The 14,553-nt window shown below is 37.4% G+C and overlaps 1 protein-coding gene across 1 annotated transcript in view; it reads right to left on the bottom strand.

Moving 5' to 3' along the window:
- ITGA8 (integrin subunit alpha 8) overlaps positions 1-14,553 on the bottom strand; it is a 169,116-nt gene that overhangs the window by 128,660 nt on the left and 25,903 nt on the right. The window contains exons 4-8 of the mRNA XM_077897083.1: positions 14,279-14,402; positions 7,896-7,957; positions 6,761-6,806; positions 2,177-2,302; positions 797-841 (exon numbers count right to left, since the gene is read on the bottom strand). Coding sequence (XP_077753209.1) covers positions 797-841; positions 2,177-2,302; positions 6,761-6,806; positions 7,896-7,957; positions 14,279-14,402 — 403 coding nt within the window. The remainder of the gene's footprint in view (positions 1-796; positions 842-2,176; positions 2,303-6,760; positions 6,807-7,895; positions 7,958-14,278; positions 14,403-14,553) is intronic.

The raw sequence follows: 14,553 nt of genomic DNA, 5'->3' as shown, positions 1-14,553 counted from the left end.
AGAAATTAAGAAAAGGAGATGCTGAGATGTCACATAACTAGGTCACAGAGCTGGCAAGTGGCAAATTCAGGGTTGAAACTCAAGTGGTGTAACTACAAAGTCCATGCTTTTAACTACCACGATAGATGGTCTTTTGTTATCTTGATGAAAAAAATAAAAATGGAAAGATAGGGCCTTTAAGAATTAGGTTATATTTTAAATAAAACTGTTCTTTTAAAGAAAAAAAAAACCCCTTGCTTTCAAACTCTACCTCACAGCATAAAGAATATTTATTCTCTGTGAATTTCTGCTTTGTAGGTTAATTCATTCCAATATTTTGGACTTGAGCATGTCCAAAGGGGAAAAGGAAATAATGTGGAGATGTTGGGTTGGAGTCTGGTGGGGAGTTTGGTATGGATATATCCAATATAAGATCCCAGATATTAAAATAAAGACGGAAGATGTTGATTTTTCAAATTTGAGCTATCACTAACAGCATGTCTTTTGTGTAGGCCATTTAATCACCTGAATTTTTTTTCATGCATAGCATAACATGGGATTACTGGAATTGTTTTTATTGCTTAACTAGATTTAATAAAGAGTGATATTCAGTCTTAACGGAATTTTTTGAGACTTAAAAAGCTGGGCTGAAGTGTATTTTGTTGTTTTTTCTATAATGTATTATCATATACATTCTGGGGTCCCATATTTGTACATTTTGTGTAGTGAAGAAAATTACATTTATGAAAGGGCTTTTTAGGTCACCTTACCTTTCCCCATACTTTATAAATGACTTACAATCAATAATGTCTCTCACCTTGCTCAGAGTCTCCAGTAAATTCCCCAGCAGCAACTGAATATCCTGTGTTAAAAAAAAGAAAAACCAATCACGTGTTTGAAGGCTTTACAAATGAGCTAAGTCTAGAAACATGAAAGAATTACCATACTACCACTTTGCTCAGAAATATCAACAAATACTGTAACATAAAATTTGAGGACTCTGCAAAGGGAAAAAATTAGTGGGGCCAATATGAACAGTTCTGTACTAAATCCTGGAAGCATAATAGATCTCCTGCTTCTGGGCATGGCAACACAATCAGATTCTGACGGATGCTTCATAATCCACCTTCAAGTGTAAATGGTGGCCACTGCATTTTAAGGTCACTGATTCATCAGGATCAGACATGATACTCTGAAAGGTATATTTTGTGCTCAGCTTTTGCTATTTCTGATCATCAAGAAGGTCTAATTCCTAATTTCTTTAAGGATGGTTTCCCACAAATTTCACTTAGCTCTAAAGTGAGGTAAGGTGAAAACATAACCACAGTTTGCTTAATTTTTTCTTTTTTAGAGAGAGACAGAGAGAGCAGGGGGAGGGGAAGGGTGGAGAGGGGGAGAGAAAGAAGGAGAGAGAGAATCTTAAGCAAATTCCACTCTCAGCATACTGATACTGAGCCTGACACAGGACTCCATCTCCAGACTCTGAGATTATGACCTGAGCCGGGATCAAGAGTCAGATGCTTAACCGACTGAGCCACCCAGGCGCCCCACAGTTTGCTTAATTTAACCAAGCAATCAAAATGCCAATATTATTCCAAAAGCGGGAAACAACAGTGGTGCAGCAACATTGTATGTATGGTTGGTATAAGTTGCATTTTGACAACATTCTAGGAACTGGAAGGTCTTTTACCATTGCTCTAAAAACTGGAAAGAGCTGCCAGCATGTTGCTCCTATAGCATTGGGCAGCCCTACTAATTCATACTATCTACACTTGGCAAAATATTTTATGTGCAAGACACTGTGATGGTTAGTGTTTGCATACTGCATACTATAGTCTAAACTGAAACATAAAATTAACCATCAAAATCCTCCAATAAATAAGCTATTGACTTTGGGACTGAGGCCAATGTTTTATTCTATGCAAAAAGTATCCATCTAATTTATTGAAATTTTTAAAATAAAAAAATGGTTGTTGGGTTTGAAGAAAGATTCTATTAGGAAGCCTATAAAATAGACTGAACCTAAAGAAAAGACTTATAATATGGCTCAACAAACAGAAAGTCCATTCTAAGCTAGTAAGGAAAGAAATTTTGCATAAATTGCAGTATAATATCAGATAAGTGAGGAGTACAATTTGCATCTACATTTAATGTTTGCCTTTGGAGGAACACATATGTGTTGAGCAACAATTCTCACCAAGGTAACTGTCATCATAGGAAGCTGGAGCCACGTCTGTCTGCTTTTCTCGAGCCAATTTCCTTAGAATATCCTTGAATGAGTAATTTGCAATGATATCGGCAATACTGGCAGTGATCACCTGACCTGTGTTCAAACAAATTAATACATTAGTGGAATAAATGCAAGAGGCAGGCCCTCCCTGGGCAGACACAGAACATCTGAATGACATATACTTCCTTGAAAATAATCATGGAATTGCTTGAATTTTTGATGATGAATTTTCCCAGCTGCCAAACTGCAAGGTGAGGCTGGTTACAGCTGGGGAGAGCTTTCCATTCTGACAGAAGAACCAAAGATGAACTACATAATTTTATCTGTCTTCTCGATGCCTTCACAATACATACTCCCTCTACCTCCAAGCGAGAAAAATATCTGAGTAAAGACACCTGTTGTCACAATTTATGGATTAAATTTTTAAACTGGACCATCATGGCTAGAAGAAACATCATCTAACTTTGAGATCATCTAGCCAAAATATAACTTCTTATATGTAAGGAAACTGAAGCCCAGAGAGCATGAGTGCTTTCTCTCAGGTCATGTAGTTTTGCTATTAGGATATTTGGCATTACAACCAAGGTCTCCTTTGGCATTCTAGTAAGGCTATTTGTGTTCTCACAAAATACAGATTAAATCTAAATCACTTAATTAATAGATTGTGAAATCCATCAGTTATGTTAAAAGAAGGGATTACATAACCTATGAGGCCTCTATTTTTTATGGTAAAATATACGCACAGAGCACAAAATTATGACAATGGGAGGCAGTGAGGTCCAGTGGGATCCACAATTTGAGCAAGAAAAAGGAATCCATGGCTGCCAACAATGATATGGTAAGAAATTTGACTAATATCTCTCAAAACAAGTAATTATTAAAAGTCTTGAAACATGATCACACTGGAGGCAGGGGTCAAACATCCAAAAGATGGCCAGTAATTTCCCACGACGATTTCCATGCATTCCCATATTTATGATGGGACAAGTGTGATCTCATGGTTTTTGGGAGAAAACTGGAGAAAGGATTTCAAGAAACTAACATTTAATAATATTAATTTTAAAGCCAAATTATTCTTTGGGGATTTACTGATAATTCAGCCTGTTTGAAGTCCAAATGGAATAAAACGATCAGATTCAGCCATAAATAGTTCCCAATGACTATGTCTGAAATGATTGTTCTAATATTAAGACAATGATATTTACACATGAATTTCTGAACAATGTCTACAGAATTTGCCAATTTTCTCTGGTTTAAAGCTAAATACCCCTTTCCCATCTCCTACATACACACTGCCTTTGTTTGTTTCCTTTAGCTGCTTCTATAAACATTATAATCTTAAGCCTCAATAAAACTACATTACCTATCACAGACAATGCTTCTAAATCTCCTTGGTATGGCTACTTTTTTTTTTTTTTTGGTATGGCTACTTTTAAGCAAATCATCAGTATCAGACATTTTTTTTTAAGTTAAGGAAAGGAAAACACTATGTAAAATCAAGTGTATTAGAAGAAAAAAATTTTAAACACATAGGATTTTTATAACTATCTGTGGCATAAAATATAGTTTTTCAATTTGCAAAATAATTTAAAAATGTTAATTATTTGATGTTCATAGGTGTACATGTATGAATTAAGCTTAACAGTAATTTCACATACAATTTTATCATAAACTCATCTCTGGGGTCTCTTCCATTGGCTTTTAAAAAATATTTGTAGTTTTGTATTATTTTATTTCCAGTATAGTGGACATACAGTGTTCTATTAGTTTCAGGTGTACCATATAGGGATTCAACAATTCTATACATTACTCAGTGCTTGTCAAAATAAGTGTACTCTTAGTCCCCTTCACATGTTTCACTAACTCTCCCCCCCCCCCCACCGACACACACATCTTCCCTCTGGTAACCATTAGTTTATTCTTTATACTTAAGAGTCTGTGTTTGGGTTTGTATCTTTTTAGAATTTGTTCATTTGTTTGGTTTCTTAAATTCCAGATCTGAGTGAAATCATACAGCATTTATTTTTCTCTGACTGACTTATTTCATTAGTAATATATCCTCTAGATCCATCCACCCACAGTGGCTCCTGGTCTGGGGAGAGGGAAAGATAACTACACACACCAGTCAGACTGTGGCCGCAGCACTGGGCGGGGGCCAGACAGCTGGTCTGACTGCAGGACCTGCCCACCAATGGAAGTTTCTCAGGGAACGACATGGGGAAAATACCCTTCAGTTCAGGGCTATTGCACCTCTGACAAATGGCTGGTCTGACTCAACTCAAGCCTTTATAAGCTGCTGCTTCTATGCTGTTATCTCCACAGGGCTGTTTATTGTGCTGTCTCTCAGTTTCCTCTTGTCTTTTTGGCTTTCTCAGAGCTGAGCTCACTGATTTTTAAAGTTCCAGGTCTTAAGTCCCACTAGTTATAAGAACTCATGGAAGTCAGCCCCTCTGATTTTCAAAGCCAATGTAACAGGGATTTATCATGCCCCAGACAGATCCCTGACATGATAGTCTGTTTCTCTCCCTGCTCCATGTGTACAGCATCCCTCCTCCCAAGGACAGCCCCGTGGGTCTGGTTAGCTCCCTACCACATCTTCACCCTTGCTACCCTCTTCAGTATGGCCTCTTATCTACATTTAGTTATGGATTTTTTTCTACCAGTCTTGGGGTTGTTTCCGGGGCTATTTACACTGATCTGAGTGTTATCTAGACAACTAGATAACTTATCTGTGGGATAAGGTGACCTTAGGGTCATCCTATTCCACCATCTCTTGCAGACTCCCAGTATCTGTACACTTCCACTGGCCTTTAAATATGACCAAGTGTTTTCCATTTTAAAAGAAAAACTTCACTCAACTATTCATTTCTCTCATAGTCTACTCTATCTATATCCTAAACTTTACAGCCAAAATTCAGTGAATATTCTTTGTCATCTCTATGTAAGCATCCCATCCAAATCCATCGCATAATGGTCACCAATATGCGAGTGATGGAAGTTTGTATTTTAGCCTAGATATCTTCTCTGAGTTAAAGCTCATACATCTGAACACTTAAGTAAAACCTTGGCATCTCAAACATTTTCTTATTCAACATAACCAAAAGCAAACTCATAATCTTCCCTTTCCAACTGACTCCAAACGTGTTCTCTTCCAGGGTTCCCCATCTCAGTGAGTGGGACCCACTTACAATTATGCAGTTGCAAAACTCAGAAACATATGCTGGGCATCCTCCTTTCCCTTACCCACACGTATCCAATCCAACCCATTAGCTAAGCTGTTTATTTTCCTTCCAAAGCATCTCTCAAATTCCTCTTCCTTTTCAATCTGTACTTTTTTTTTAAAGGACATGCCATTTATTTTATTTTTTTTTAGAAGATTTTATTTATTTATTCATGAGACACACACACAGAGAGGCAGAGACACAGGCAGAGGGAGAAGCAGGCTCTGTGCAGGGACCCTGACGTGGGACTTGATCCCAGGTCTCCAGGATCACGCCCTGGGCTGAAGGCAGCACTAAACTGCTGAGCCAGCTGGGCTGCCCTCAATCTGTACCATTACCACTCTTGAGAGTATAGGAGGATGAAGAAGCAAGCATCTTCATCTGATCTTTATTACTAGTTTACCTTATAAACTTGTAACTAACTTATCACTTTATAACTGGTTTGCTGATAAGCTCACTTTGGCCAACCTCCAATCCATTTTCCATATAGCAGCCAGAGTGATCTTTTCAAAACACAGATCTGATCATAGCATTCCATGATTAACACCCTCCAGTGGTTTCCCATTATTCTCAAGACAAGCAACAAATACTGTAGCTGAGGCCATCTATTTTAAACTCTTGCAATCCACCAGGAATTTCTTATTGTTTTTAGAATAAAGACACAGCTGCCTTTGTTGGCCTACAAGCCCTTCATGACTGGGGGGCTGTTCGATACCTCCATGATCTTCTGTCTCTGGTCACCCTGGCTTCCCTCCTTCTCACCTGACTGCTCAACTTTGGGTCATAGCACCTTTCCATATGGTCCCTTCTCTCTTTGCTAGTTACCTCCTAGCAAAGTTCAGATCTCAGGTCAGGGTTGCTCATTTTCAAGTTAGTTGACCTTAGGGCAGCTGCTGGCCTATGTAACACCTTTATAAGAATTAGAAGGAATCATCCCATCTGGGCAGATGCTGTCCTGTACCTGACTCCTTAAGCAGAGCACAGGTTGTATTTCAGTCCCCTGTCCACCAGTGTTCAGAGGATGAAGTATCTGCAAGCAGCCACCCTGGAGAAGCCTCCTGTACTCTTAAGACTCATCACTGTATCCCCAGCATCTGACATAAAGCCTGGCATAGCCTCAATAAATATTTGGTGAATAAATGAATTAAGTTGCAACAGTGTTTTAAAATATCATTTATATAACAAAGTACAATGGGAAATGATACCTCATTTGAGAAACTATGAATCTGGATATAAAATTAGTAAAAGGTCAACATTTGATTGTTACTTGTGCTTCATCTCCTTATTAGTAACAACAAAGGGGCATTTCTTTTCTGCTAATGGAACATACCTTGCCAATAGAAACTTCCCGGTCCTCCTACTATGAGGTCTCCATTCTACAAAACAGAAACAGCAACAATTAGAAAAAAAAAAAAAAAACAGATTTTTTTTTAAAGGTGATATAAATCAATGTTAATGGGCACTGCTCTAACAATTTGTTATACAATAAAAAGCAATTTTTAAATGAGGCCTTTCTATTGGAGTCATGCAGCTTATTTTATTTCCTTTTCTTGCTTTCTACTATTTAGTGTGTTAGCATATTAAATAATTTTCATTTGACTCAATTAGCTAAGTTGAATTCTCTCCCTTGAGGATATATAAATTCAGTTTTTTGGCACTGCCTCAGGTAAGCAAAATATGTACAAGTTTAATGCTGTGTTATTTAGCAGACATGGTCTTTTGAGCCTTGGCAACAAAAAGAAAATTCGGTTTCTATTTATCTCAAGGCCACAGTAATGCCTATTTTTTCCATACATCTGCAACCACCCCCCTTTCTCCTTCTCAGGAGAGAAAGCAAAAACTCTAGACTAGGAAATATAAAATTCTCCTTCTCCTTAAAACCCCACCTTCCAACCTCTGCATCCTTAACTTTCAATGGGAAAAAAAAGGTAAATGATAAAAAAAGCAATGAACTTTGTATGCTGAAAATTTTTTCTATACTATTTTCAAAACCATGAAACCTTTGTCCCCTCTTAGCTTACTAGGCATCTCTGCTTTTAATTTTGTGAAAGGATGTGTGAATTTAAACACTAATGTTAAACGTCATCAGTGAATTACAGAGATAAAGCAATTTACAGATTCTTGTGATTTGTTTTTTTTTTGAGGCACATTTCTCTCACTGAGTTTTTGAGATTTTTCATCTAAAATGACTATCACAAGAGATGGGAAGAAGACTGTTGCTTTTTATCCTATGTATTTCTGTGCTATTTTAATAGATTAATAAAAATAAAGAGCAAACAAAAACATTTGAAGAAGTTGCCAAAACAGGCTAGATACACACCTAAAAGTTCTTTTGGTGGTAGTGGATATTGGGGGGTGGGGAGGTTGGGGACAGGGGCATAGGGATGGGAGTGAGAGAGTGAGGGTGAAAAAAAAATCAAACAGATAATACAAATATTAGAAGCTATAAGACCAAAGGAATTAACCTTATAAAAATCCAGACTAAATCCCGCTTGGCAGTAACCCTGGCCTTCTGGATCAGCATTACCTAGAATGACCAAAATATAGAAGTGTTATTACATCATCATTCCCAAGATATATTTTAATAACCAATTCAGGATATTCTGTTGTTTTTTTCTCTGTAGACTTCTAAATTTAAAATGATCAATCTGTTTTATATTTTTAGAAATTCATTCCAAGTAACCTATGAGATATATTTCAATTTATTTTCTCGTCCTAAATATCATTGTGATTCTGTAGTCAGGTCATCAGGAATAATGTTCCTTGGAGCTATTAAATTGTGTTTTACAACTCATGTTTGTTTGAAGACATAAACTCTCCTTCTCTCAGCTATGTTCTGCATTCTCCAAGGGGTGCTAATGTGTTTCTGAGTGGCCCACATGCTCTGTGCAAAGCCATTCGTGTCATTCCTAAGGAAATCCCTTGAGAAAGAGAGAGGCAAACATGGTCACCTGGGTAGATGCTTTCTTCTGAGGGCACCAGCAAAGATTCTGATTTTAATGGTCTCCAACAGGAAATTAATTTAAAATTATCCTAGTATCATTAGTTCGGTACGTTTGGAAATTGCATTTCTGGTCACAACGGACCACGTGGGCACATTGGAATATCAGTGTTTGCAAAAGAGAAAGCCCTCCAGTAATGGCTTATCTTGTATTTTATCCAGTGTAATTCACCAACTGAATGTCCAATAGGTTCTTATCATACCATTTAAAAAATTATGGGAAGGTCAACATGTGGATCCCCGGGCATTGTTATAAGGACGTTAGGATCAGGAATTTAATACTTGCCACTTGTACGTCTACAGCTTCTAAAGTGCTTGATACAAAATCAAAATGTACTTTAGTGGAGGGGGAATCCCAATCATTATGTAGTTTGATATGAACATGCAAATAATTACTGCTTTTTTATCAAGGATATTCCTGAATGGAGACTAAAATAAGAGAGCAAGAAAGGAAATGCACATCATCATAGGAAAAATTTGTAGACTAGGTGGGCCTGTTCCAGAAGCTTTTTGATAGATCCAGCCCTTCTAGCTTTTTCTATAGTGTCTTCTGTTTTTTCTTCCCTTTGGTGAGTACATAACTAATTTTAGCATTGTTATCATCCGTTCTTCTCCAGATGCTCCCTGTATATTTTAATACAGTGTTTTATCACATACACTGTTTTTTCTTTATGATAATACCTGTTTTTAATTCAAATGTCCATTGATGCGTAGTGAGTTATTTTTAAAGCTGAGGGGTTTTTTTCAGCTTTAATCAGGTATACTTAATATACAAAAAAATTGTATATTTTAATATATGCATTTTGATGAGTTTGGACACATGCATACACTCATGAAACCATCACAAAAAACAAAGTAATACGGATTTCTATCACCTACAAAAAAATTCTTGTGTCCCCTTGTTTGTTCGTTTTTTGTGGTAAAAATATCTAACATGAGATTTACCCTCTGCAATTTTTAAGTGCACAACATCTTACACTGTATTTTTATGAAATTTCTTCCTTATTTGAAACTATATTTTGTGGTTTGTAGTTCCAAAAGCTATAAAGTTCCCTAAAGGTTCATCTGTATAACCTCAAATGTCTGGGTACAAGTCTTCTGGAAGTTCATATGTAAATAGAAATAGAAATATGCATCCAGAAATATATATGAATACCTGATGTGTGATTATGTAAACATACATGTGTAATGTATATATTCAGAAATGTATTTTCCTAATGTACAACCTCTTCAGAAATCCTTTTTTTTCAGAAATCCTTTTTAAAATCAACTCTTTCTTTCATTTTTAATATTGTAAATTATTCAAAAAGGAAGAAATATGACCACTCTTTGAAATTATTTTGTTTCAAAACAAGAAACTGAAAAAATTAAGAGAAATTACTAATTTTTTACAAACCTCATTCAGAAAAAACCCAATTTTGAATGTTTATTCGAAGCAGTGATTATAGGGGAATGTGAGGTAATTTTTTGTCTTAGATTTATAGTTTATGAGAGCTAAAAGAATCTATCTTCCTGGAACTTCAGAGCATCTGTAAACTTTACAATTATGTCCCATAATGAACTCAGGAATCCAGAGAATCATGCTGCTCACTCACTACTGTTTGTTGGCTTTCAAAGTAGAATGGAAGGATGTATGTAAATAATCCTCACCTGAATTATGAATGATCATAAGAGCTGTAGGCATGTCATGAATATGAATGAGTAGATTAGTTCCCACATTGCTTAATGTATCAGTGGGATATGTTTGTGGTATGGAATGAGCATGAGAGAGTTCTTTAAAATCTCTTTTGAAAATAATATTGCTGAATTTCCTCCCGTGATATTGACCATATGCTCCTGAACAAGGTGGCTTTGTGGTAATGGACTGTAAATTCCTGAGGGAAGGACAGGAAGTCTGCTCCTTGGGTGAATTTAAGGAGGAAGAAGTATTTGTAGTAAGAGGTTGACCACGAGAAATACAAAAACTGTAGATGTCCACTAAAGTTGAAAGAATCCTTGGCAATTTATTTAGCTATTCTGCAATTCGATGTAAGCTCCATTTTTACCTTTGTCAAGCTATTCTTTGATTTAGGAAAAAAAAAAAGTAAGTAAATTGGCACCGTGATGTGCTTGTGTCACTCAAGACATGCACATGAGAAAATGCTCTGCATCACTTGCCAACAGGGAAATACAAATCAAAACCACAATGAGATACCACCTCACACCAGTGAGAATGGGGAAAATTGAAAGGCAGGAAAGGCAGGAAACCACAAATGTTGGAGAGGATGCGGAGAAAAGGGAACCCTCTTACACTGTTGGTGGGAATGTGAACTGGTGCAGCCACTCTGGAAAACTGTGTGGAGGTTCCTCAAAGAGTTAAAAATAGACCTGCCCTACGACCCAGCAATTGCACTGTTGAGGATTTACCCCAAAGATACAGATGCAGTGAAACGCAGGGACACCTGCACCCCGATGTTTATAGCAGCAATGGCCACAATAGCCAAACTGTGGAAGGAGCCTCGATGTCCATCGAAAGATGAGTGGATAAAGAGGTTGTGGTTTATGTATACAATGGAATATTACTCAGCCATTAGAAATGACAAATACCCATCATTTGCTTCAACGTGGATGGAACTGGAGGGTATTGTGCTGAGTGAAGTAAGTCAGTCGGAGAAGGACAAACATGATATGTTCTCATTCATTTGGGGAATATAAATAATAGTGAAAGGGAATATAAGGGAAGGGAGAAGAAATGTGTGGGAAATATCAGAAAGGGAGACAGAACGTAAAGACTCCTAACTCTGGGAAACGAACTAGGGGTGGTAGAAGGGGAGGAGGGCGGGGGGTGGGAGTGAATGGGTGACAGGCACTGGGCGTTATTCTGTATGTTGGTAAATTGAACACCAATAAAAAATAAATTTAAAAAAAGACACAAGCCTACTATATGATTCTTGTTTTCAGATAAAAGCTCAGACTCCTATGTAAGTGCCATGTGCTATATTTTAACTTGAATTCTCTCATCACAGAGGCACTCAGTCAAAAAGGCAGAACCAGAGGCAGTGACAAGTTTTATAAATGAACACCCTCCATGTTAGTTAGAAGAGTATGATGTATGACCAAGGCAAGAATGTGAAGGATGGGCCCATCGGTTCAGCTATAATAGTTTACTGTGATGGAGAAGCCTCTTTAGCAAATCATGAGCAATATGATACGAACAGGATTGATGAAATACGTTCAGTGTTAAATGTCAGCTCTATCATTAGTTTTCTGAGTACATTCAGGATTTTATTTCTCTATCTGCCTTTTATCTTTAGCATAATAGTAACGGCCTCTCACTGAATCATGGAACACAACACTCTGATTGGAACATGACTCAAAATATGCCTCTGTTGATTGTTGCCTGTGCCTGGGAAGCTCTCCCTGCCCTCTAACAGCCATCTGCTAAGAGCCCTTCCCATGGTCCTGTCTCAAAGCTCCTCTCCCCACCCAGGCAGGCATGTCACTCTCTACTCACTTGCCTTGTTATATTTCTTCATTGTAGCACTTTTTGCTCTCTGACTTTATATTTTGAACTTATTCTTTAAAAAAATTCTTTTCATTGATACATAATTGACAGGGGACAAACATATTATTAGTCCAAGGTATATAACATCATAATTTGCTCTATGTTACTGACTGCAAGATGATTACTACAGCAAGTCCAGTTAACACCTATCACTACATATAATTACAGTTTTTTGCCTTATGATGAGAACTTTTAAGATCTACTCTCTTAGCACTTTTCAAATATACAATACAGTATTCCTAACTATAGTCACCCTGCTGGATGTTACATCCCCTGTACTTATTTATCTTATAACTAGACGTTTGTTACCCTTTGACCACCTTCACCAATTTCACCATCTCCCCACCTCCCACCTCTGTATCTATGAGTTTGGATTTTTTGTTTTTTGGTTTTTGGTTTTTGGTTTTTGGTTTTGATTTTCTTAGGTTCTGCATATAAGTGGTCTTTTTGTTTGGTATTTGTTTTTCTCTGTCTGACTCATTTCACTTAGCTTAATGTCTTCAGGGTCTATCCATGTTGTCACAAATGTCAGGATTTCCTTCTTTTTATGGTTAAATAACCTTCCATTATACATCCATACAACATCTTCATTATCCATTCATCCTTCAATGGACAGTTAGACTGTTTTCAGGTCTTGTCTAATGTGTGTAACGCTGCTATGCAGATGGGGGTGCAGATATCTTTTTGAAATCCTGATTTCATTTCCTTTGGATCCATACCCACATGTAGAATTGCTGGATCTGAACACTTACATGTTTGTTGTCTGTCTCCCCCACTAGAATGTAAATTTATTAAAGACTGAGTTTTATTTTCTCTTGTTCTATGGTTTATTCTCTAAACATAGAATAATTAGTGTTCAATGTGTTGAATAGATACATAATTAAGTCTCATTATCAACAAGAAGCCTCTGTTTTAAAGCCATCTAAAATAAAGTCTTAATTTAACAGATTATTCATTCAGCTGACATTTGTCATGATGTGAGGAAGTGGCTAATTTATTTCAATATTTTAAACAAAAGTCAAAATCTGTTTGCCAAAATCCTCCCCCAAAACCATCTGAGTTAGCTATTCCACTTTGATCTTTAGATACAATCTCCATGGCTTCCTTATTAACCCTCTGATAGCAGTGATCCATTCTTTATCTTCACTGCTTTATTTCTGATATTTTTTATTACCTTGCCAAAATTAATCTTGAATTTTAAAAAATTCACACAAAATGATGAAATTTTACTTACAGTTTTGGAAATCTAATCTGAGATTGTGTTTTTAAAAAATCAATTTCCTGAAATCAGTTACCAGAATATTCTTTCTAATGACATTTCTTTCCTCAATGTTTTGCAAACTATCAAGAATATGAATGAAAATCCATTGGTTGCTTTCTGACAAATCCCGGGGGACCAACATGATACATAGCAAGCTGGAAGAGTTCACAAAAGGACTGAGTTGATCAATCAGTTGGAAATACTGTCCCAAGTCTGTGGGTGTTCCACCAAGAAGTGATTAAAGAGGAGTGCCCCAAAGATGGCACTCACAGGCTTGCCTTTGGGGATACCTTGCTGGAAGGCCCCTAGGATGGCCAGATGAGTCTTATGTTCTAAGTGTACAGAGTCATTTTTTAAAATGGGGATAACACACCTTAAGGAGGGAAGTGTACCATGCAGATAACTGGAGCACACAGCTGCCAAAGAAAGCAACAGCTGTCAAGAGCACAGGCTGTGCAGCATCTAGGTGGCTCAGTTGGTGAAGCATCGGACTCTTGATTTGTGAGCAGTTCATGATGTCAGGGTTGTGTGATCGAGCCCCCTTTCGGGCTCTTGTGCTGGATATGGAGACTGCTTAAGATTCTCTCTCTCCCTCTCACTATGTCCTTCCCTCCCACTCATGCTCTTTCTCTCTTAAAAAAAAAAAAAAACAGGGTGTACAGAAAGCTGATGTCAGAATGTCCCTAGTTCCAAGCACACTAGCTAGCTAAGACGGATCCTGCCATTAACAAGTGAAGCAGGGGGTGCACCTTCTTTAGATCTAGTGTGAGTTTTGAGTAGCAACTGAGAATTTAAGGCTAAAAATAGGGAATAGGTCAATTCTACTATAAAATATGTAAAAGAAATGTTCTAGAACATGAAGGAGGATCATCAGAATTCTGTGCCTTGGCTCCCGTGTCACAGCCAGGCATCCTGAAAGGCTGTCCATCACCTTCACCCCCATCTCTTTGTCCTTATTATTGGTCCTCTGACATTACGGGTACCGTCTACCATGGAAAGGCTCATGAGCTAAATTACAGTTTCAAGGAATAAAATCACTTACTGTTCCGACAAGGAGAATATTCTGCATATGCACTGAAGTTCTGGATCGCTACATAGCAGGTGCCAACTGGGTCCTTTTCTGGTGTTGGTTTAAGAGTCCTCCAGTGATATAAAGGAGCACAGGCCTGTGACACATCAAAGACAAGCAATATTTCCTTGATATAGTTCATACTATGAAAGGATTTAGCTTGTTGACTAAGGTACCTAGATTCGTGACAAACTATGTTAAATTAGGGGGTGAATTAACTGGCTGCCAGCATGATGGTAAGTACCTCA

This window comes from Canis aureus, chromosome 5 (assembly GCF_053574225.1).
Source record: "Canis aureus isolate CA01 chromosome 5, VMU_Caureus_v.1.0, whole genome shotgun sequence".
In the NCBI taxonomy this organism is placed as follows: domain Eukaryota; kingdom Metazoa; phylum Chordata; class Mammalia; order Carnivora; family Canidae; genus Canis; species Canis aureus.
The sequence above is the reverse complement of the archived record's forward strand: the minus strand, read 5'-3'. Positions and strand labels throughout refer to the sequence as shown.